General features: G+C 41.2%; 1 protein-coding gene across 4 annotated transcripts in view; it reads right to left on the reverse strand.

Annotated features, from left to right (window-relative positions):
* Nucleotides 1–21488, reverse strand: part of RBPMS (RNA binding protein, mRNA processing factor) — a 191749-nt gene that overhangs the window by 65737 nt on the left and 104524 nt on the right. For all 4 annotated transcript variants that reach the window (XM_057537487.1, XM_057537486.1, XM_007174057.2 and 1 more), the window contains exon 5: nt 10903–11053. In XM_057537487.1, the coding sequence (XP_057393470.1) occupies nt 10903–11053 (151 nt within the window). The remainder of the gene's footprint in view (nt 1–10902; nt 11054–21488) is intronic.

Consider the following 21488-nt stretch of genomic DNA (forward strand, 5'->3'; position numbering starts at 1 on the left):
TACATTTTTGCAAACCTCTTTAGTATCTGGTTTAGTAGAAGACAATTTGCAGATGACATGATGCTATACATAGAAAATCATAAAGATGCTACCAGAAAACTATTAGAGCTCAGCAGTGAACTCGGTAAAGTTGCAGGATACAAAATAAATACACAGAAATCTGTTGCATTTCTATACACTAACAACAAAAGACCAGAGAGAGAAATCAAGGAAACAATCCCATTTACCACTGCATCAAAAAGAGTAAAATACCTAGGAATAAACCTACCTAAGGAGGCAAAAGGCCTGTACTCCGGAAACTATAGGATGCTGATGAAAGAAATCGAAGATGACACAAACAGATGGAAAAATATACCATGTTCTTAGATTGGAAGAATCAATATTGTCAAAATCACTATACCACCCAAGGCAATCTACAGATTCAATGCAATCTCTATCGAACTACCAATGGTATTTTTCACAAAACCAGAACAAAAAAATCTTAAAATTTGTATGGAGACACAAATGACCCCGAATAGCCAAAGTGATCTTGAGAAAGAAAAATGGAGGACTTCCCTGGTGGCGCAGTGGTTAAGAATCTACCTGCCAATGCAGGGGACACAGGTTTGAGCCCTGGTCCGGGAAGATCTCACATGCCGCGGAACAACTAAGCCCGTGCGCCACAACTACTGAGCCTGCGCTCTAGAGCCCGCGAGCCACAACTACTGAGCCCGCGAGCCACAACTACTGAAGCCCGCGCGCCTAGAGTCCGTGCTCCGCAACAAGAGAAGCCACCGCAATGAGAAGCCCACACATGGTAACAAAGAGAAGCCCCCGCTCACCGCAACTAGAGAAAGCCCGCACGCAGCAACGAAGACCCAACACAGCCAAAAATAAAATGTAAATAAATAAATAAATAAATTTATAAAAAAGTGAAGAATACAGTGATTACTAGTACAGTTTGGTGCCACTGTCTTGACAGGTACTAAGGTGCCAGTAGTTGTGTCCACCACTACACAGTGAGAACAACAACTCTTCTCATGAGAATAGTTTAGACCTTGTGAACTCCCTGAATGGGTCTTGGAGACCAACCAGGGGTTGGTAGACCAATACTTTTGAGAATTTTTGTACAGGAAAAAGTGTCTCTGTATTTGAGGATTACAAGTGTATGAAAAAGCAGAAGAGAGAAACAGGGAGCCTGCATCAAACTTTAACGAAGAAAGAGATGCTTTCCTTTTAATGAGCAGGTAAAGAGGGTACGTGGCCTTAAAGGAATGAAGTCTGTGGTGTCTGTTTCTTCTGCACTGTACCAGTAAATTAACTCCCTTTATTCTCTCATTTCTCTGCAGAGGTAATGAATAATATAAGTTTACAAAACACTAAAGTTGGGTCAGTTATTTGCATTATGAAAGAATTCTGTGATTTCCAAGGAGATGTGACTTCCTGAGTTCTTAACGCATTTGTGCATAGCTGATCAATGATTAGATAAACAAGAAACAGAAACTGAAAGCAAAATCTTAACATCCATTGCTAATCAAAGATAGGCTCTTCATTAAATCATAATGTAAATAAATTGGATCAAATTAGCTGATCTACTGATATTGTAATAAAATACCTCCCATATAAAATAAAATATATCTATATGGAAACCACTCTTACCAAATCCATTGCCCAGTATTTTAATATTACTGTTACATTTAATTATTAAAATTATTGCAATTACACACATTAAGCAACGACTAGGAATATGTGCAGGTTTGAAGAGAAGAAAGAGATGGAAGCGGGCTGTAAATCTTGGTGTGGCTCAGTAAGTGTTTGATTCTTCTTTTTAAAAGGAAAACAATACTTTTGCTTTTTCAGAGTGGGACATATGTGGAAATAAACATTAGTTTAGGTCTCTGGTTTCTAACAGTATTTTGCTGTCCTTATTTACTGTAGTTTTGTTCCACGGTTTTATTTCTCAGAATGTCCAGGGGCCTAGGTGCTCTTATATATCCTGAGTGCCAAATACATGTCCTGACTCATAACAATCGGGCGTACAAAATGCCTGCTGGTATTGCCGGGGTGAAGGTGTTCAGTGAGTGCTCAGTGGGTTACTCAAACATTATGGAGTCTCAGTACACAGAATGGAAGTCACTGGCATGTTTCATTGAACATCACTTCTGACGGCTTCAAACTGGTCCAGAGCAAGGACAGAAAGCCTTGATGGTCCCCACTGCAGAGCTGCCTCAGAGGCAATGGGTGCTTGAGTCAAGTAAGCACAGTCAAGCACAGTCCTGCAGGCTCAGCTTTTATACTCTGATGTCCTCATCTCCTTTCCTCTCAGCAGCCGGCCGCCTCCTGTTTCCTCCTTGTGTCCATCTCCTGACCTTTACTACTTTCCTTTACTACTGCTTCCCAATGCCTCTGACTGCCCCAAGACTCCTCACTACTGCTGTCTTTCTCCAGAACTTCCTCTTCACCCTTGGGCTCCCTCCCATCAAAACCCTTACCAGCAAGGACTGGGTTAAGCAAAACAGGTGAAACAATGATTTGTGTCCTCACCATCACCAATTTCTCTCCCATAATCTTGGTGGAAGGGGTGGGTGGAGAGGAGGACGGCTTCAGTCCTAAACACGCCACCTCCCTAAGGTATTTCCAGTGGCATTCTGAGTCAAATTTGGCAAAATTGGGGCAAGTGCCTTCTTCCCACTACCCATTTTCCTTCTCTACATAAAAGATTTTATGGTGTTCTGCTCCCTTTCCTGTCTTCCCAATGCAGCTTCCTAGAGCTTAAAGAAGGAGAGTCTGCCTTGGTAAAGTGTGAGACTATTGTGTTCAATGATCTCCATTCTCTCCCTACAAGTTAATTTAGAAAAAATTCCTTAGCCTGGCACTAAAGGCCCTCACCACCACGCCCATACCCTTCACTTATAAAGAGCCTTTAAAAATAATGCTCTGGTTTTACAATCCTGGATGGAAGGATGTTCAGGAGGTAAGTGAGAAATGATAAAGACAGCATGATCATATGTTGTAACCAAACTAAACCAAACAACAACAACCTGCCACACTCCGTATTTTTTATGCATATATATGTATATAGAAATGTACATAGAAAGATACACAACAAAATGTTAACAGTGGTTATTTCTGGACAGGAGGAAAATCTATAATTTTAACCCTTCAAATTTCATTTATGGTCTCCTTACTTTTATAACTAACAATAAAATGGGTCAGGCATAATCATTTTAGAAAATGAAATAAAAATACAATTTTATAAGTTTAAGTGTAAATAGAAGATTCAAGAAAAAAGGATGGGCCGATTTCTCAAATGCAGGTGGGCTCAGATTGTGATCATATGATCATCATACTTCTGTCTCCAGGGATGGTCCCTAAAATAGACTGAAACCTTTGGTCTCCCCAAATAACAGATCCAATATCCAGCTAGACAATCCCTCAGTTCTGTGTTAGTTTTACTTTAAAAAAAAATACTGCAGGACTGGGTCTCTCAATTCTATCTTTTACATAAAGAGCGGGCAAGGTTTCTTGCTGATCTGTTCAATCGCTTTGAAAATTAAAAGTGAAAAATTTCCTGCAGATTGTGTATCAGCCTCTTGGAACTCTACAAAGAGGCACCACTTATAGAGCACACTATCTACTTAACCATGAACCGGTGAGTATTTATGCTGGTTTCATACTATCAGTTTCAAGGAGTGGGCAGGTGAGGTCTTAGGACCCCAGACAATGTAAATAAAACAGGGCTGTATCACACGCCTTTCCACCCATGCTCTTTGCCATTTCTATCTGAATGATCTGAAAAGCCTCCTAAGTGACCTGTGTGCATGTCCTCCAAGTATAAACAAAGAAGTCAAACATCCTGGCTGACGATGCCATTATTTATTGAAATAAAATACATAAACTGTTAAAAAGTGGTCACTCTTATTTTCTGAAATAATGACTTAGAATTAACTACACCAAAACTAAATAAAACTGTCCAGTAGTTCAAGTTGATCAACTACTTAAGAATACATTTTAGAGTTAATGGACCCTGGCCATCCAAATCTGATACTTTAAAGAGTTATAGTGAAGCCTGATTTTCACTAAGTAGTGACCTGCCCTGAAATCTTGCCCTTACAACTTGATGCGGGTCTCTGGGGTCTTTAATAAACCTTCAGAGGTTTGATTTTAAAGTACCTCCTAAGGAATATCTTAAAAACAGTGATAGCCAAAAGCACCTGTGGGCTGTTAAGTCAGGTAGTATGGTATGGTGAGACCAGCAGTGGGTTTAGAGCCAATTAGGTTAAAAATGAGCCGTGTGACTTTGGGAAGGAAAGTAAGTATTTTACACACAGTTCTTAAGGGAATAGCATAGTTGCTCAATAAATGTTTGTTTCCTCTCTTCCCATGCATTTAATAAAAGCCTACGGATCAATCAACCACCTGAATTCCAGCAGCTCAGGAGCTTGCTGGACTCACTTGAGACCTCACATAGTTAAGAAAGACAGCCCAAGAGACATGTCTACCACCACTCTTCTGGTTTCTAGCAAGGTATCTGTGCCACCTGAATACATAGTGCCCTACAGTAAGTGCAACACAGAGAGACCGTGTGAAGGTTTGTGAGAGCCAGATATTACTTCTGTCCGTTCAATCTCAGTGGGCATCAGAACTTTGCCCCAAAGAGGTGAATTAAACGATTTTGAAATTCAAAAATCAGAGATACACTTTCATTCTATGCATGCTAAAGGCATGGAAGGATAGACACCAAAATGTTCATGGTGATTGTCTTGGGGTGGTAGAATTTTAGTGACTTACTTTCTTCTTTATATTTTCCTGGACTGCCTAAAAATGTTTTTCCTCTCAGAAGCGTGTACTTCTACCATCAGAAAAAATTAAAACTATTTGCATCATGAAACATAAAGCACAAAAATGCAAGGGAGCTGCTTTTCAGAGTAAAAACAAGTCTTGCCCTCCTCGCCATAGAACACCTGCAACTTTGCCTTTCCCTTGCCTCCCCCTGCCCAGCTTGGTTAGGTCTTCCTCAGGCCCAGTCGCCATCTTTCTAGATGATCCCGCTCGAGGACAGCAGGTGTGGGATACACAGCCCCCGGTCCTGGTGGCACTCGGGGCACTTTCAGAGCAGGGGCGGGGACTATAAAGACACCCTTGGGGGCTTCCCTGGTGGCGCAGTGGTTGAGAATCCGCCTGCCAATGCAGGGGACACGGGTTCGAGCCCTGGTCTGGGAAGATCCCACATGCCGCGGAGCAACTGGGCCTGTGAGCCACAACTACTGAGCTGCGCGTCTGGAGCCTGTGCTCCGCGACGGTGAGAGGCCCGCGCACCGCGATGAAGAGTGGCCCCTGCTCGCCGCAACTGCAGAAAGCCCTCGCACAGAAACGAATACCCAACACAGCCAAAAATAAATAATAAATAAATTAAAAAAAAAAAAAAAAAAGACACCCTTGGTTTTCCAAGCAGCACATGCTGTGCACGCTACCCTGGAAAATGCAGGCATGCTGGCTCTGTTCCCTGGGCACAGGGAGCTTCAGTCCAGGCCCTGGAAGGCCCCTATGCCACAGAGGCTAAGAGATTTCATATTTGCTGGGTGTTGTCCCTGGGAGGGCACTTGCCAGGTACTTTAAAGGCTTTTCTGAACTTTCACAGGATCCCTTCAGACATAAGTCAGAAAGTTCACTTCCCGAAGGCTGGGGTCAGTATTGGACAAATGGGAAATTCCAGTGGTGTGGCAGGAAAACTGGAAGTGGTCTGATTATTCACCAAAGGCTTATGTGCTTACTAGGTGTTTAAAAGGATCACTCTTATAAAATAAAATTCAAAAGAAAAAAGAAGCCATTAAGATAATCCAAATATAAAAAATACAATAAAAGTACCACTCTTAGAGAGCACTGGCTTTCTTTGGGGGGAGGAGATGCGTGTGAGGCTAGGGTCAGGGAGGAGAGTGAGTAGTAAGGAGAGCTTAACTTTACAATTCCTTGCTCTGCTGGTGATTCTCAGAAATGCTTGTGTATCAGAATCACCCGGAGAGCTTTTAAAAATACAGAGCGTAAGTCCTAGACCAGACCCGCAGAATCAGAATGCTCAAGGCTGGACTACAGGGATCTGAATTCTGCAAAGTTCTATAGAGCCTTTTGATATTTGCTCCATACATCTGAATTGAAAAGGGAAGATCTGTCTGACCTGACTAAGGGCTCTGCTCTGTTAAGCATTGGCTGCTTCCACCTTCTAACGGCATTAGAATACGGTATGCCGCAATGTAAACAGATCAAGAACATTTATTCAATTAAATTCAATATGTATTATGACAAAACTTACCAAATTAGACACTTGAAGTATGTGCATTTTATCATATCCCAATCATACTCATTAATACTGTGAATTTTAAAAGTTCCAAATGAAAATGCAGAAAATGAAATCTGTGGCATCTTTTAAAATTCCACGTATTTTTCTAGGTGCTAAGGATATTGGGTATACAAAAAGCAGAAAAACTACAGGTCTCACAACAAGAGACAAACATACATTCTTCTATGCACATATTAACAATCACTGAGTACTCACTATGTGGCCCCTCTTCCAACTTTTACATTTGTCAATTAATTAATCCTCACCACCGTACGGGTATGTTCAATTATTGCCATTTTATAGTTGAGAAGACTGAGGCACAGAGAGGTTGTCATTAGACCAAAGTTACAAAACTAGTAAGTGACTGGCCAGAATTTATTAAATCCAGGCTCTATCGCTTGATGCATTAGACTGCTCAGGCTGCTGTAACAAAATACCACAGACTGGGTGGCTTAAACAATAGAAATTAATTTCCTCATAGTTCTTGAGGCTAGAAGGCCAAGGTCAAGGTGTCGGTAGGTTTGGCTTCTCCTGAGGCCTCTGCCCTTGGCTTGCATGGCCCTCACATGGGCCTTTCCTCTGTGTGAGCACATCCCTTATGTCTCTTTTTCTTCTTATAAGGTCACCAGTCATATGACTAGCGTCCCCCCTAATGGCCTCATTTTAATTTAATCACCTCTTTAAAAACCTTATTTCCAATATGGTTACATTTGGAGGCAACGCCCAACTGGGAGGTTGGGACTTCAACATATGAATTTGGGTGGGAGTGACACAATTCAACCCCAAACAGCTGATGACCGTGAAACCTCAAGAAAGTTACTGAACCTTCCTAGGCCTCAGCTTCTTCACCTGTAAAATAGTACTACTGAGAATCAAAGGAGATAATTCATGTAAAATGCTTATTAGCAGAGTGGTGTGACACACAGTATCATTTTAAAGATGAAGAAAACAAAACTCAGAGACCGTGACTCGCCCTGCATTCATCTCTAAAGCAGAATTCTTACACTTCAGAACACTATTTTCCTGTATAACCAAATGTACAATCCAGCACAATTTTATATAATTTATAAATTTTATACATCTCTTAACTTCCTGCCTTTTCACAGTATTTTTCTTTATTACAAAAAAGGGAGTAAGAGAAGGAGAAGCTCAAATTAATAAGAATTTAGTTAGGGAAGTATACTACTTTCGTGGGATTGTATATGAGTGTCATTCATCTTTTCTCCTAATCTGTAAAGACAACTGTCTATAGCCACCCAGTGATGACACCTCAGAAGATCAAAACCTACTTTTAACTATCAGGAACGAAAAGCAACTCATTTTTTTGTAAAAAATTAAGATTGTCCTTTACATTTACCTAGTACTCTACATATATTAACACCCATTTAATCTTCAACACAATCTTATAATATCGTTGTATTTAGCTCTCATAACAATCATGTGAGGAAGGTATTATTCCCATTTTTCAGCAAGGGAACAGGAGCACAGCAAGGTCAAAGGTTTTTCTTTAAGTTGCAATACCTGGTTTTCGCATCTTTCATGCTTGGCACAGAGCAGGTGTTCAGCAAATAAGGCAGTCTGACTTGGGGCAATCTAGACTAAGCTGCAAGGCATCTCATTTATATCCTTTATATGGGCCAAGTTTCCTGACAACTTTGATCACCACCAACCCCTTAGATTGACAGCTCTTTTAAGGCAGAAACCACGGTCCCCTTCTTCCCCAGTGTCTAACACACCTGGTGCTCATTTAAGTTCAATATTTGAGAAATGAGAGTTTGAGTAAATATTTGTTTGTATAATCGAATCCTAGCACATTCCTCCTTTAGTGATGGCAATGAGTACTTTTCAGCTGCCATCATACAAAAAACATCAACAAAAGGAAGCATTTATAAAATCTCTCTCTCATGGCCTGAAACAGAGAAGCCTACAGGCCTTTTCCAACCCCCAAATCCTATGATTCCATCATAGTGTACTCCTGATAGGTAGTTAAACTCACCACCTCTAGTACCAATTATGGGCACAATGCAATTGGATTCGCCAGTACAGAACCACTACAGTGTTCTTTCTTAGTTTGTGGTGTGCTTCAGGGAAAACAACAATTTTGCATATGTGACAGAAAAGTTCACAATTTCCAGAGGTAATTGTAAAGGATGATAAGGTCGATCTCTGTGGACGGTGTAATTGCTGTCCGTCAAGGCCCCTATGTCATAAAAAGGAGCTATATTGAGAGAAATCAGGCCAACTTATTTTCTCAAGAATACATTGGTGGGCTTCCCTGGTGGCGCAGTGGTTGGGAATCTGCCTGCTAATGCAGGGGACACGGGTTCGAGCCCTGGTCTGGGAGGATCCCACATGCCGCGGAGCGGCTGGGCCCGTGAGCCACAATTGCTGAGCCTGCGCGTCTGGAGCCTGTGCCCCGCGACGGGAGGGGCCGCGATAGAGAAAGGCCCGCGCACCGCGATGAAGAGCGGTCCCCGCACCGCGATGAAGAGTGGCCCCCGCTTGCCGCAACTGGAGAAAGCCCTCGCACGAACCGAAGACCCAACACAGCCAAAAATAAAAAAAATAAATAAATAAATAAAATAAATAAATAAATAAATAAGAAAATCCTTTAAAAAAAAAAAAAAAGAATACATTGGTGTTTGCGTTTTTTTTAAAAAAAAAACACTTCAAAGTCTGTTTGGCCATGAGCAGTCAGGCAAGTTTTGACCCTGCCATGGAAACTATCTGACCACTTCTGAGCGGTTCAGTACACAGGGAAGGGTGGTAGGCGGAGCCGGCCAGAGCAGCGCTCTAAACTCTGCTCGAAGCTCTCCTGTAACTTCAGGGACTTGTGGGTGTCCAGTTTGTTCATCTATCTTGCTTTCATGTACCCTACTGTGAACTGGCATCACCTCTCTGGCTAACTACTTCACAGCTGTTGTAGCAAATTTAGGGGGGAAAAAACCAAAAACCAAACTCTCAGAAAGAAAAAAATTCAATAAAGAACTGAAAGGATAAAAGTATTGCCAGCATTACACTTCTTGTCTGAATGTTTTCAAAATACTCTGAGATGTGAAGCAGGCAAATTCACTAAGTAAAGAGTTACTCTAGGTTGTCTTTTCTAAGTAAAAGTATCCTACAAATACTCTTTTCTGATGCCTTAAAGAGAGAAGAAATTTCAGAAAGAAATGAAGAGGCATACAAATGGAATAATTCTGCACACAGCCAAATTAAAATACTCAATTTATCGACATCATCACTAATAAATATTTACTAAATATATGCAATGTACAAAGCACTGGGCTAGATGCTGTTTAGAATACAGAATTAGTAAGAAATGTCCATACGTCCTCCTGTAGTACAACTGTACCATAAGATGAAACTTTTGTTTAGATTTCCCAAATAAACAAAGGTTTTAAGTTTCCCTAGGACATGGAAGAACAAAATATTTTTTTTCTCCATTATGATTTCCTGGCTTCATAGAAAAACTGTAGAACACACCGAGGGAGAAACTCTTCTTTTATCTATTAGTTTCCCCTGATACGCAGCAGCTTTTCAAGAGTGACTGAGCTACAGAATGACTGTAATTTCCACAACAACCCGATTAAATCTGACACGCACATGACACGGGGGAGAAAGGAACCCATGTGCCCTTCGATTTCAATAAGAAATGTTGAAGCATATTGTCAAGGAAGGCAGGAAGAAGATCAAGATCATGTGGCTTAGAAAGAAGATCAAGAATGATAGGATGGAAACATTCCAAGTAACAGCAAGGCACTTGGGATTCCTTGAATGCCCTGCCGTATTCAATCACATACGGCCATGCACTGAAAGGAAAAGCTAGGGCCTATCTCACGCCTCACTTCTGCTACTGATTGAGCTTGAGAAAGAAAATTAAGACAACATTTTCAAGTTACTCAATCAAAGGCAGAAATTGTAGCCTGGACATTTAAGGGAATAAGCTCATGAGGTGGGGTATAAAAGACTTGTTTTGCAATTAGTCAGTGTCTTTACCCAATTAATTTAAAACAGGAAGCCCCAAATTTTCTTAAAGCTTTACTGGTATTAGTTTGTTAGAACTGACCGCTCTACTATATAAATTCTTTGTGTATGTTTACTTTCCCTCCTAGATTTATGGCCAAACTGTTCTCAAACACAGAACAAACTTCTTATTATCTGCTTCTTTCATATTTAATATTCTATTTCCCTGAAGCCACAGAACTGATATTCTTCAACAGATGAAGTAAAGTGAATGCTGAGAACCAGCACTCATGGTCCAAGGATGGGGAAACGAATAAGGATTTAAACCCCAAGGCAAACAGGGCATACGCACAACAAGGTCAGACCACAGTAAGGAAATCTACAGCACTTAAAACGAAATTTTGTAGTTACAGTACTGATCAAGCTGAACCATCTTTTGGGACAGCCAATCATGAACAAGATTGCTGTATCTGGAATTCAGACAGCAGGAAAAGGCAGTCTCTTCTCAGAAATGGAAAATGACACTCAGCCAGCTCTATGTCCCATGGTGTAATCTCACATAAAGTACTTGAACAAGTCTTAGTTATTATTTTTTATCCAAAATGAAAAGTAGATCAACTTACATGGCTCTCTGGCAATGAACTGAGGTACAGTGTTGGGCAGAGGAGTACTAGGGTTTGGAGTCCCTACTAGTTTGTTCTTGGCCATCTTCGTGTTTGCCTTAGCAAACTCTAGTCGTAGTGTTTGTGGAATTTCAGGATCGAAGCGGATGCCCTTTGGAAATAAAGAAAAAATGGAAGATGTTTTCATTTCCTTAGAGTCAAACCGGAATGGTGACAAAATAAACACACCAGTAAACCCGGCCTATCAGGAAAAAAAAGTTAGCAAGAGCTCTCATTCTCACTACTTACACAGAATACACGAAAACCCATAACACAGCATGTCCACAAAGTCAAGGAGATTTAGTTTACTGTATTAAAAATTTAGTTGCATGGTTTTTCATCTATTCCTTTTCTTTTTGGACTAAAACTTTCAGGTTCAAATTTTAAATCTGGACCAGCGAATGCCTGGCATAGTTAAAAACTAATTAATGGCTACCAATAAGAATGAATTAATGTAAAGCCCTGTGTAATACCGGAAAAGTCTAACACCTGAAATCGTTAAGAGGCAAGGCTTTGACCAGTGTTTAAAACAATGTTAATTCTTCAATGTCTTAGTTTCATCACCTCTTAGAGGGGGAAAACTCCCATCCCTTTCTAACTGGAGAGCTTTCATATGGGTGATACATGTACTCTGAGTTACTAAGTAGCCAGGAACTAAACAGTTTTAAGATTTCAATATAACTAGTATCATTTAATTCCAGTTAGCTTATAAATTTATATGAATGTCTTGATGTGGTAAGGTCCTGATTTTGATTACAGCTGGCTTATCAGCTACATGGATAGACAGACAACAGATTATATGGGCCAAAGAGAGGGTAGTAATTTCAATTACCTTTAACCCTATTATTGCAGTTTACCTAAGCCAAATATATTCAATAAAGTAAGTCACAAACACTATAAAATACAAGATTTGGGGCAAGATAAATCTATTCTGAAACCCTCCCACCATTCAAGAATGCCTTTATTACTGAGCATAATGAATAATCTCGATATTTATGTCCAATGCTATGATTCTGGACCCCAACAATAGCATCAAAAAGACACCCCAGTATAGTATGGTGCATAAATGTGCATTCAGAACAGACTTAGGTACCAGGTTTGTTTGTATGGCATGTTCTGAAAAAGGAGTGAAGTTCTGAAAATGAGTATCTTAAGAACACAGGTTCCCAGTTTAGCACCCATGTGGGCCTGGGCGCCCCAAAGCCCCTTTCTTCTTTTTATTAGCTTGAAGACGAGAGCAATTTCCACAAGAAATTAGTAAGAGTCTCTAACTCTGGAGACCAGGATGAACAGCTCTGAACTTCTCGGGCTCAGCTCTAAAGACGGGAGGAACAGCCTGTGACTTGATGGGAGCGGCAATAAGAGAAATAAGGGGGTTGGGGGTGGGGAGCGGAAGGAAAGCGAGGCCCTCAGGGAGGCACAACTACAGCCCAGAGCCCTGACCCACACATGTCCTGGAGTGGGTGAAATTTCCAACTGAAGGCGCAAACAGGTGCGGGTGCACAAGAAGAAAAGGAATCCTCTTGTGCAGCCCTAACCAATGACGAAAAGGGGAAAGGGGTGCCAGCTATGTGAAACAGAAAAAGAAATTCTTTCTTTAACTGGTCTCGGTTTCCGTTTTAATGTGAGAAACCTCAGTATCATCTTGAGAAAAATGTACATAAGGGGAAAAAGACAAAGCAGCATCCTGAAGCAGTGTTTGCTTCCATTCACTTCCACCGCGAGCATTTCACTCTATCAAAACTGACATCAACAACAGAGGAAATATTTCCAAATACGGATCTGAAGAGCTGTGGCCTTTGCTGGGAGACGAGCCCAGTCCCCGCTGTCATTTAAAGGTGTGCTGTGGAAGGACCTGCATATTCATATCACACCCCATGCAACTACACATAGAAGCAACTTGCTATCAATTTCCGAGTGTCCTCCTGGGCACTTAACTCCCCCATCCTTCCTGTGAAGCAGCAGCTCTCCTAATCACCCTGAGCCCCCATCCACGCGAGCAGCATGGGTAACATGAGAAGACCATCCTGGGACCTGTCAGGGGTCCTCTGGAGTTTCTAGCCTCAGAGAATGGGGCTGGACATCTGCATTCTATGCCTCAGCTCTTTCACTGATGGGCCAGAGCGGTTCATCGAGGCCCCATACAACGTGCTTGCCTCTTACACAACCTGGTCTCGTGACTCAGGTCCTAAAACATGCTTAACTGAGCCCCCCCTACTCCCCACCCCCGTCTTCATACCCCTCCCTCCCTGTGTGAGCTAAAATAACACCACCATCATGTTCCAAATCAAAGTTCCAGCTCTTTATTAAAAAAAAAAAAAAAAAAAGCTCAGAAGTTAAAATGACCTAATTTGTTTGGCAGCTTATTCAGAGGCCGGAGGCTTAGAACACAAGTCACATTCCTCTAACATCTTTAGCAGCAATACCATATTTGGTAATCAATATCCTGCTCAGCTCAGTTTCTATCCAGAGGGACTAGCCAAGCCAAAAACATTGTAAATGTTAAAGGATGAACAAGAGGAGGCAGAGTGGGGCAGGGGCAGGGAGAACATGGAAGTGAAGAGGAAGAATGAGGGGAGAAAGAGGAAGACAGGAAGGAGACAGATAGAAAACAAAACAAACAAACGAATCCCCTTGTGCTTTTAATTAAAGCCCAATAAAATTATTCTCTGGCCACAGTGAATTCTCATTAAATGCTGTTGGGATAAGATTACTACTAAATCAAAGGGGGAACCTGTGCTTTTCAAAATCAACTTTTTCCTCTCTTGCCTATAATTCACCAAAACCCTTCTGATAAGTGAATAGAAACGTTTCTCTTCCAATTGTAAATGGTGTCGTATTTCCTTGGTGTGCAAAAAGGACAGTTTCTAGATATCAGTATGATATCAGTTTGAGAAGTTACTTAGAAGCAACCCAATCTGACTGGCTATAGGAACAGCCAATAGTCTCTCCAAGATGGCCTAGAACACTGTGACCAAAGCAACACAGGTTCACTGTGATCTACAAAGGCTAAACTCTCTACCCAGGGCAAACTCTGGGAGATAGCAAGTATCCTTAGTAGTCTACTATACCTAAGAGTATATCAGGGCAGTAGCAAATCCATATGCTTATGTGTCATAGACTGAATGTTTGTGTCCTCCCCAAATCCATGTTGAAGCCCTAACTCTCAATGTGATGCCATTCGGAGGTAGGGCCCCTACAAAGGGATTAGTGCCCTTGGGAGAAGAGGAAGGGACTCCAGAGACCTCTCTCTCCAAGAGCACACACCAAGGAAAGGCCACGTGAGAACACAGTGAGAAGGTGGAGTCTGCACAAACCAGAAAGAGGGTCCTCACCAGACACTGAATCTGCTGGCAACTTGATCCTGGACTTTCTAGCCTCCAGAACTGAGAGGATTAATGTTGTTGACGCCACCCTATCTGTGGTATTTTGTTATGGCAGCCAGAGCTGAGATACCTTAATAACACGGTTTTCTTTCCTGCACCATAGTTCCTAAAATATCTCACAGTACGCTTTCTGAACTTTCTACAGTCTCGTCCGGGTAACTCTCCTCTTCTCCACCAGCCTCATCCCCAGCCCCACCTTTTCCCTCAGTGCAAGTGACTCAGCCCATAGGAACACTTGTATTCAACCACCTTTGTTGATACATGTGAATACTGGAAGTCCTAACAGTTCAATCTCAAAAGCTACAGAGAGCAATTAGAGGCTTGAAGGACAATTCAAACCCTGCATTTGCATACTGTAATGCTCTAAACTCAAACAGAGTATATTATTGCATTTAGGACTCTGTTGAGGGAATTTTTTAAAATCCTCTTTTTTCCTCCTTCTCTTTCTCCTAAAATTAAAGCTTAAGAACTCTCTGTAAACAGAAAATCTTGAAAAAGAGAATTTTCTGAATTGTAGACCTAGACCCCTCAATGCAAATTTGTGCTTCCTATTTAACTTGAATTAAGATTCTCAGCAAGTTACAGAGCTTTAAAATGCCATTTTATTGCTCTACAAACTATACCAAAGGCCGGAGTCCTAGAAGGATAAGGGAAGAGCTAGTATATAATAAAACACAAGGAAATGGGCAAGGTAAAAGGAAATCACCAAATCCTGAAGACCCAAGCTTACAGGAATGTAGAGAGTCACTGTAAATGAACTGCAGCTCTTTCAGTGACTTTCTGGAAGACAAAATGGAGAAGCTATTAATTAAATGTGCTGCAAAGCTCAGATCCCAAGTAGCTTTCCTGTTTCTGTAACTGTGGTGATACTGGCTTCTTATGCACATAGGCTGTGCTGGAAAAGATTTATTGGCTGCAAATCGTGGATTTGGAGCTGTATGATTATTCTGAACATAAAGGTTCAACACCATTCCAACTCCTTAGTAGTGTCACTGGTATTAATGTCATGCCACAAGAGTGGGATAAATATTAGTCAGGGGTTTCCCTGGTGGCACAGTGGTTGGGAGTCTGCCTGCTAATGCAGGGGACACGGGTTCGAGCCCTGGCCTAGGAGGATCCCACATGCCGCGGAGCAACTAGGCCCGTGAGCCACAACTGCTGAGCCTGCGCGTCTGGAGCCTGTGCTCCGCAACAAGAGAGGCCGCCATAGTGAGAGGCCCGCGCACCGCGATGAAGAGTGGCCCCCACTTGCCACAACTAGAGAAAGCCCTCGCACAGAAACGAAGACCCAACACAGCCAAAAATAAATAAATAAATAAATTAATTAATTAAAAAAAATTAGTCAGGAGTTTATTCATTGAATAATGGGGGAAAAAAGAGAGAGAAGGGCTATTCTAGAATGATTAAAATACCCTTAGAGGCCTACCCTCATATGCAATGTGTGGTCCTTGATTGAACAACCAGATATAAAAGACCTCTCATGGGAAAATGAAGAAAGCTGAATACAGAATGGGCATTCGGTGATATCTGGGAATTGTCCATTTTATTAGGTGTGATAAAATGGTAATGTAGGAAAATGTCTTTAGTTTTTGTACTGAAATACAAAGAAAATATAATGACAAAATGTCATAACATCAGGTATTTACTTTAGAATACTTAGAAAAAATGGAAGCAAATGCAGCAAAATGTTAAGTTGGTAAATTCTGATGGATTAACGGATGTCCATTACTATGCTCTCCACCTTTTGGTATGCTTGAAATTTCATAATAAAAAGTAAAAACAGAACAGATTCAACCAAGCACATAAGGTTTGTCATGTACTAGAGACAGAAGGATCAGTGAAAATAAGTCCCTGCCTTGAGGAGTTCAGACCTCAGGCTCTGGTGAGGGAGCTGTACAGGTAAACTGATGGTTAGATAAACAGACAAACACAATGTTTAGGACTCCACGGGAAACAGAGCCACAGCCCTGAGTGACTGGGGACCAGGAAGGCATCACAGAGGAAGTGACAGAAGAGCAGAAATTTACCAGGTGGTAGTCCAGGAAAGAGCTCAGCAAAGTTCTGTATGACAGGATGTGGAGAGGGTGTGGATGTGTGTGTGTGTGTGTTTGTGTAAAAGACTGCACAAGCACTGGGATGAGATCACGAGGAACTTTCAGGTCATGAGTGAGGACTCTGGAGTATCTGCATGGCTGAGCCGCTAAAATTTTTTAAACTGGGGAAATATTATGATCAGATTTATGTAGTAGAGCGTGATCCTCAAATGTTAGTACGTATCAGAATCATCTGGAAGACTTCCTGGACACAGAGTGCTGAACCCGCGCCTCCAGAGTTTCCAGGCTGATGCTGATACTGCTTGTGTAGGGACCACATCTGAGAATCACCGCAGTGCAGGACACTCTAGTGGTGGAAGGGCAGCTGGACTTAAACGAAAGACGGGAACACACCAGACGCGAAGCAGTTCAAACAGCCCTGGAAAGAGGTTGGTTGGGATAACTGATCTGCTGGCCCTTCTTCTCTGGGAAGCACCCAGAGGCCAGCATCCAGGTTCTGTGCCCTCACTCCCCTAGTGACAGCTGACTAGTTAAGGGACAGACAGATGCGGCCCACAGTGACCAAACATGTTTTTTCTTCTGAGGATTTCAACCTTGGGTATAAAAATACAGAAAATGGAGGTGGCTGGAGCTGAGTTACCCTAACAGTCTCCCACTAGAGAAAAGGTCTCTAAACTCCTGTCACTGAGGTCTTCAGAGCTGTCCTAATGCCGGATGGAGTCTTGTTTACTTGGTACATCCTTCAAATCTGTGAGCTATAGCCCAGTGTCTTTACAAATTGTTCTACCATTAAAGTAAGTGGGTTTATCAGCTCTTGACAACTCGTTTTAGAGACAAAGGAAGCATTCATTTAGAGGGGAAAAAAAGGGAAAGAATGAGGCAAAGCTATACATATTTACTGAGAAAGATGTCATGGCAATATGAGGTTTAAAAAAGAACAAGATACTCCACAATGTTGAGTAGCATTAGAAGGAGGAGACTTTGCATATGTACGAGTGTGTGAACCCAGGAATGTTTATAATGGGACAACCACCGTGTTAATAGTGGTAACTTTGGTGGCAATGTCAGGGTGGGGAGGGGATTTCTAGTCTGTATGATTTTGTATCGTTTGAATTTATTACAAATATGTATAATTTATAAAGTTATAATTTACAGGATCTGACACAGGTTAAAAGAAGAAAGAAGAGGGAGAGAGCGGGAATAAAAGGGTTCCTGTGGAGTGCTAGCAGAGCCAGAGGAGAACTAACAGTGACAGATATCCTGGCAGACGGCACTCAACCAGGTATGTTGGTGCTTTCTGCTTAGTTCTTAAAAAATACTTACTTTGAAATAATTTCAGATTTATGGAAAAGTTGCACACATAGTACAAAGAATTCCTGTGTACCCTTTGCCTAGATTTCCCCATACACCTTTGTCCTCCCTGAACTGTTTAAGAATACGTTGAAAGCACGATACCCTTTACCCTTTACAGTTTGGCTTCCTAAAAGCAAGGACATCTCTTTGTGCTGCTGATTCAGGATCTAATCCAGAATCACACATAGCATTTAGCTGTCATCTCTTTAAGTCTCCCAGAATATTTCCCTCAGTCCTTGTCTTCCGTGACCTTGACATTTTGGAAGAGTACAGGCTACTTTTTTTGTAGACTGTCCCTCAATTTGGGTTTATCTGATTTGTTCCTTGATTAAATTAAGGTTACAAATTTTTGGCAGGAATATCACAGAAGTGTCATTCTCAGTGCATCCTATCAGGAGACACATGATGTCGTTTTTGTCTCATTACTAGCGATAATAACTTTGATCACTTGCCAAGTTTCTCCACTGTGAGGTTACTATTTTTTCTCTTTTTAACTAATAAGTATCTCATAGGGAGATAACTTTGAGACTAAATATTTTGTTTCTCAAATTTTAACATCTATTGATAATTCTTACCTGAAGCAATCTTTACTATTGTGATTGCCAAATGGTGATTTTTCTAATCCTATCATTCCTTTCATATTCATTAGTCTTCTACTCTAAGGAAAACCTTACCCTTTGGCCCTGTTTATTATTTATTCCTTTCTACATTCGTTTGTTCATTCACTCACACATCAGTACAGATTCATACCTTATTTTATGATTTATAATTTATTACTATTATTTATTTTGTTGCTCAAATTGTCCCAAATTTATACGGAAACACATATGTTTTCACATCCATATCTATTTAGATATATTAAAAACACAAGTTAGTACTGATACCTCCAATTCCAATCCAACACCATTAGGTTAATTCTAGCCTTCCCTCTCCAAATTTGTACTGGTAACTCCTTCTCTGAATACTAGCTCTCATTATCCACTATACATTTACTTATTCACTCAACACGGGAATGAAGTTTCAGAATCGCTAAACAATATCAACATAAAAAGGAAACCTATTAACTACAGTTCAGTATATATAGTTCTTTTCATCTTAGGCCTAAAAGTATATAGCCAATATGTACATTCAAGAATTATTTGGGTCACCTCTCCCCATTCTTCCCAACTTCACTGTGGTTGTATTATTCACTTGAAATAGATTCATTTGTGTCTGCACTGTTTGGGGTCTCCCCGCATTCTGTTGTCTTCACTTTCTCTCTCTGTATATTCATAGCAGGTAAAACTGTTTTACCACTTGAGAAGTTAAAGTTGATTCATCAACCCCTCCATCTTTTACCCATTTCTGAATTTCTGGTTATGAATTTATGAATAATTTTACGTATGTTGACTAAAAAGCTGAGGACTCAGAATTTTAACATCCCCCCAACCTTCTGTGACTTCCTGAGACAACCAATCTTTTGAAGGAAGTTTCTAAATTACCAAGGTTCTCAATGTTGTTTATTGAACTTAATTTTTTAATTAATTTTCAATTTCTAATTGAAATATGTTGAAATGTTAAAAAAGAAAAAAGGGGGGGGGAAGAGGTAAAGACAATTGGGGCTAAAATTGCTGTAATAAATATTGCTATAAAGGTTCAGTTAAGTTCGAGGCCTGAATGAACCTGGGTTGATGTCCAGGCTTCTCCTGTTGAGTCCTGGGCCAAACGCCTTTACAGTGTCCCGATATGCGCAAATTCAAATGTTTAGAATACTATCCCATTCGGGTGAACTACATGAAACCCTACTGGAAAGCAACAGGTTGCCCCTACTGTCCACCCCACTGCCAGCGGACTCTGCTCTCCTCTGAGACACAGCCGCAAGTGACCCGTTTCTTCTAGAGCTAAGGTCATTTCCTATCAGAATTTCCTGGTGTTTCACACACACCCCATTCTGACCCAGTAATCCAGTGGATCTGAGGCTTCGGTATTGAACCAGATGAAACTACCTTCTTGTGTGTAGAATAAAAATAGTAGAGTAGCAGCAATCTCGTAAGAGTCAACTTAATATGATGGCTGAGATTCCTGGTTGATTCTAATAAGCTTCTTACTGCCCTTTTCTCTATACCCCACTGCAAACGTATATCCACTGCTGCTGTAAGGAATGTGGACCATCCAGAAAGCCCTGCCTAGCCAGGTGTCTATGCTGAAGGGGAGAAATAATGTTCCTCGTTCAGGTTATAGGTTTTAACCAATTCATTCGGACTTTCTAATACAGAATGAGAAAAATTTGTCACCAGAAACTGTGTATGCTGTACAATAAAATCCTGGTGTAGGAAAATCCTAGTATTTCTTTTGTAATAATCTGCTCGGTTCTTCCCTAGCCTTTAGGACTTCCTTTAACCTTTACAGATGAGGTTAATGAAACCCCCATCCTGTGTCCTGGAAATAAGGAAAGGAGCTCAAATCAAGGTCAAACTTAGTAATAATACCTCTCTGATCTTGTAATAATCTCAGTACCTGGATCCTATCTCCCTGCTCCACACCACCCGCCTTATCTCGGTTTCTGATACTTAAAGCCCAGGTCATCTGAGGGCTGGAGTTCTGATATGCCTCTTTAGGTTTACTCAAACAGAGACCCCGGTAAATCTCCAGGGCTGCTTCAAAAACTGCTGTCAAAACCACCAAGACGGGCTTCCCTGGTGGCGCAGTGGTTGAGAATCTGCCTGCTAATGCAGGGGACACGGGTTCGAGCCCTGGTCTGGGAAGATCCCACATGCCGCGGAGCGACTTGGCCCGTGAGCCACAACTGCTGAGCCTGCGCGTCTGGAGCCTGTGCCCCGCAACGGGAGGGGCCGCGATAGTGAAAGGCCCGCGCACCGCAATGAAGAGCGGTCCCCGCACCGCGATGAAGAGTGGCCCCCGCTTGCCGCAACTAGAGAAAGCCCTCGCACGAACCGAAGACCCAACACAGTCAAAAAATAAATAAATAAATAAATAAATAAAGTAACTATAAAAAAAAAAAATTGGAGTCATCAAAATATTCTTTAAAAAAAAAAAAAAAAAAAAAACCACCAAGACTCGGAGCTCCACCAGGTGGTAGCTGATATACCTGCTGCCCACTGACCTTCCTATTACTGAGGCGTGATTATCATCCTACAAGGCAGAAGTAATCAGAGCATAGTGGGATTAGGGGGTGGGGTGGTAAAGTGATTTCCTTCTAAATTATCAGAATTATCAAGCATTAAACAGAAAAGTTGAACCAACACTGCTAATTTCTGTAAACAGTAGTACATAAAACAAGATCCATAGGGAGGGAAGAACTAAATCAGTTCTCAGGAGTAACTAAAGAGAAAGGCATACTCTGCTGAGGTTGTGGGGATTTTGCAAAGCACTTATATTCCAACTCACTGAGATCATGACTTGGTTGAGCTTTAGTAAACAACTACCCAGTTTCTCAGCAACCAAGAAACCAAGATGGCGTCCTCATAAACTAACCCTTAGTGCTCCAACACCAGTTCTCTCCACTTCAGTTGACTAGAAAAAGCTAATAAATTACTTCCTTCCCCTACTGCTGACTAGAACAAGCTAATAAATAAATGAGAGAAAATGATTCTTATTACTTATTCTTGTATACGTTGTACTCAAAAGATTTCCAGTCATAATAGTATGTGGGGGAAGATATAGGCAAGCTATTCAGAGGTTGGAGATGGCTTAATTATACTATGCTACATTCAAAAGATTTTTCATTCAAGCACAAAAACGTATTTAAGTCCTT

This window comes from Balaenoptera acutorostrata, chromosome 21 (genome assembly GCF_949987535.1).
Source record: "Balaenoptera acutorostrata chromosome 21, mBalAcu1.1, whole genome shotgun sequence".
Taxonomy (NCBI): domain Eukaryota; kingdom Metazoa; phylum Chordata; class Mammalia; order Artiodactyla; family Balaenopteridae; genus Balaenoptera; species Balaenoptera acutorostrata.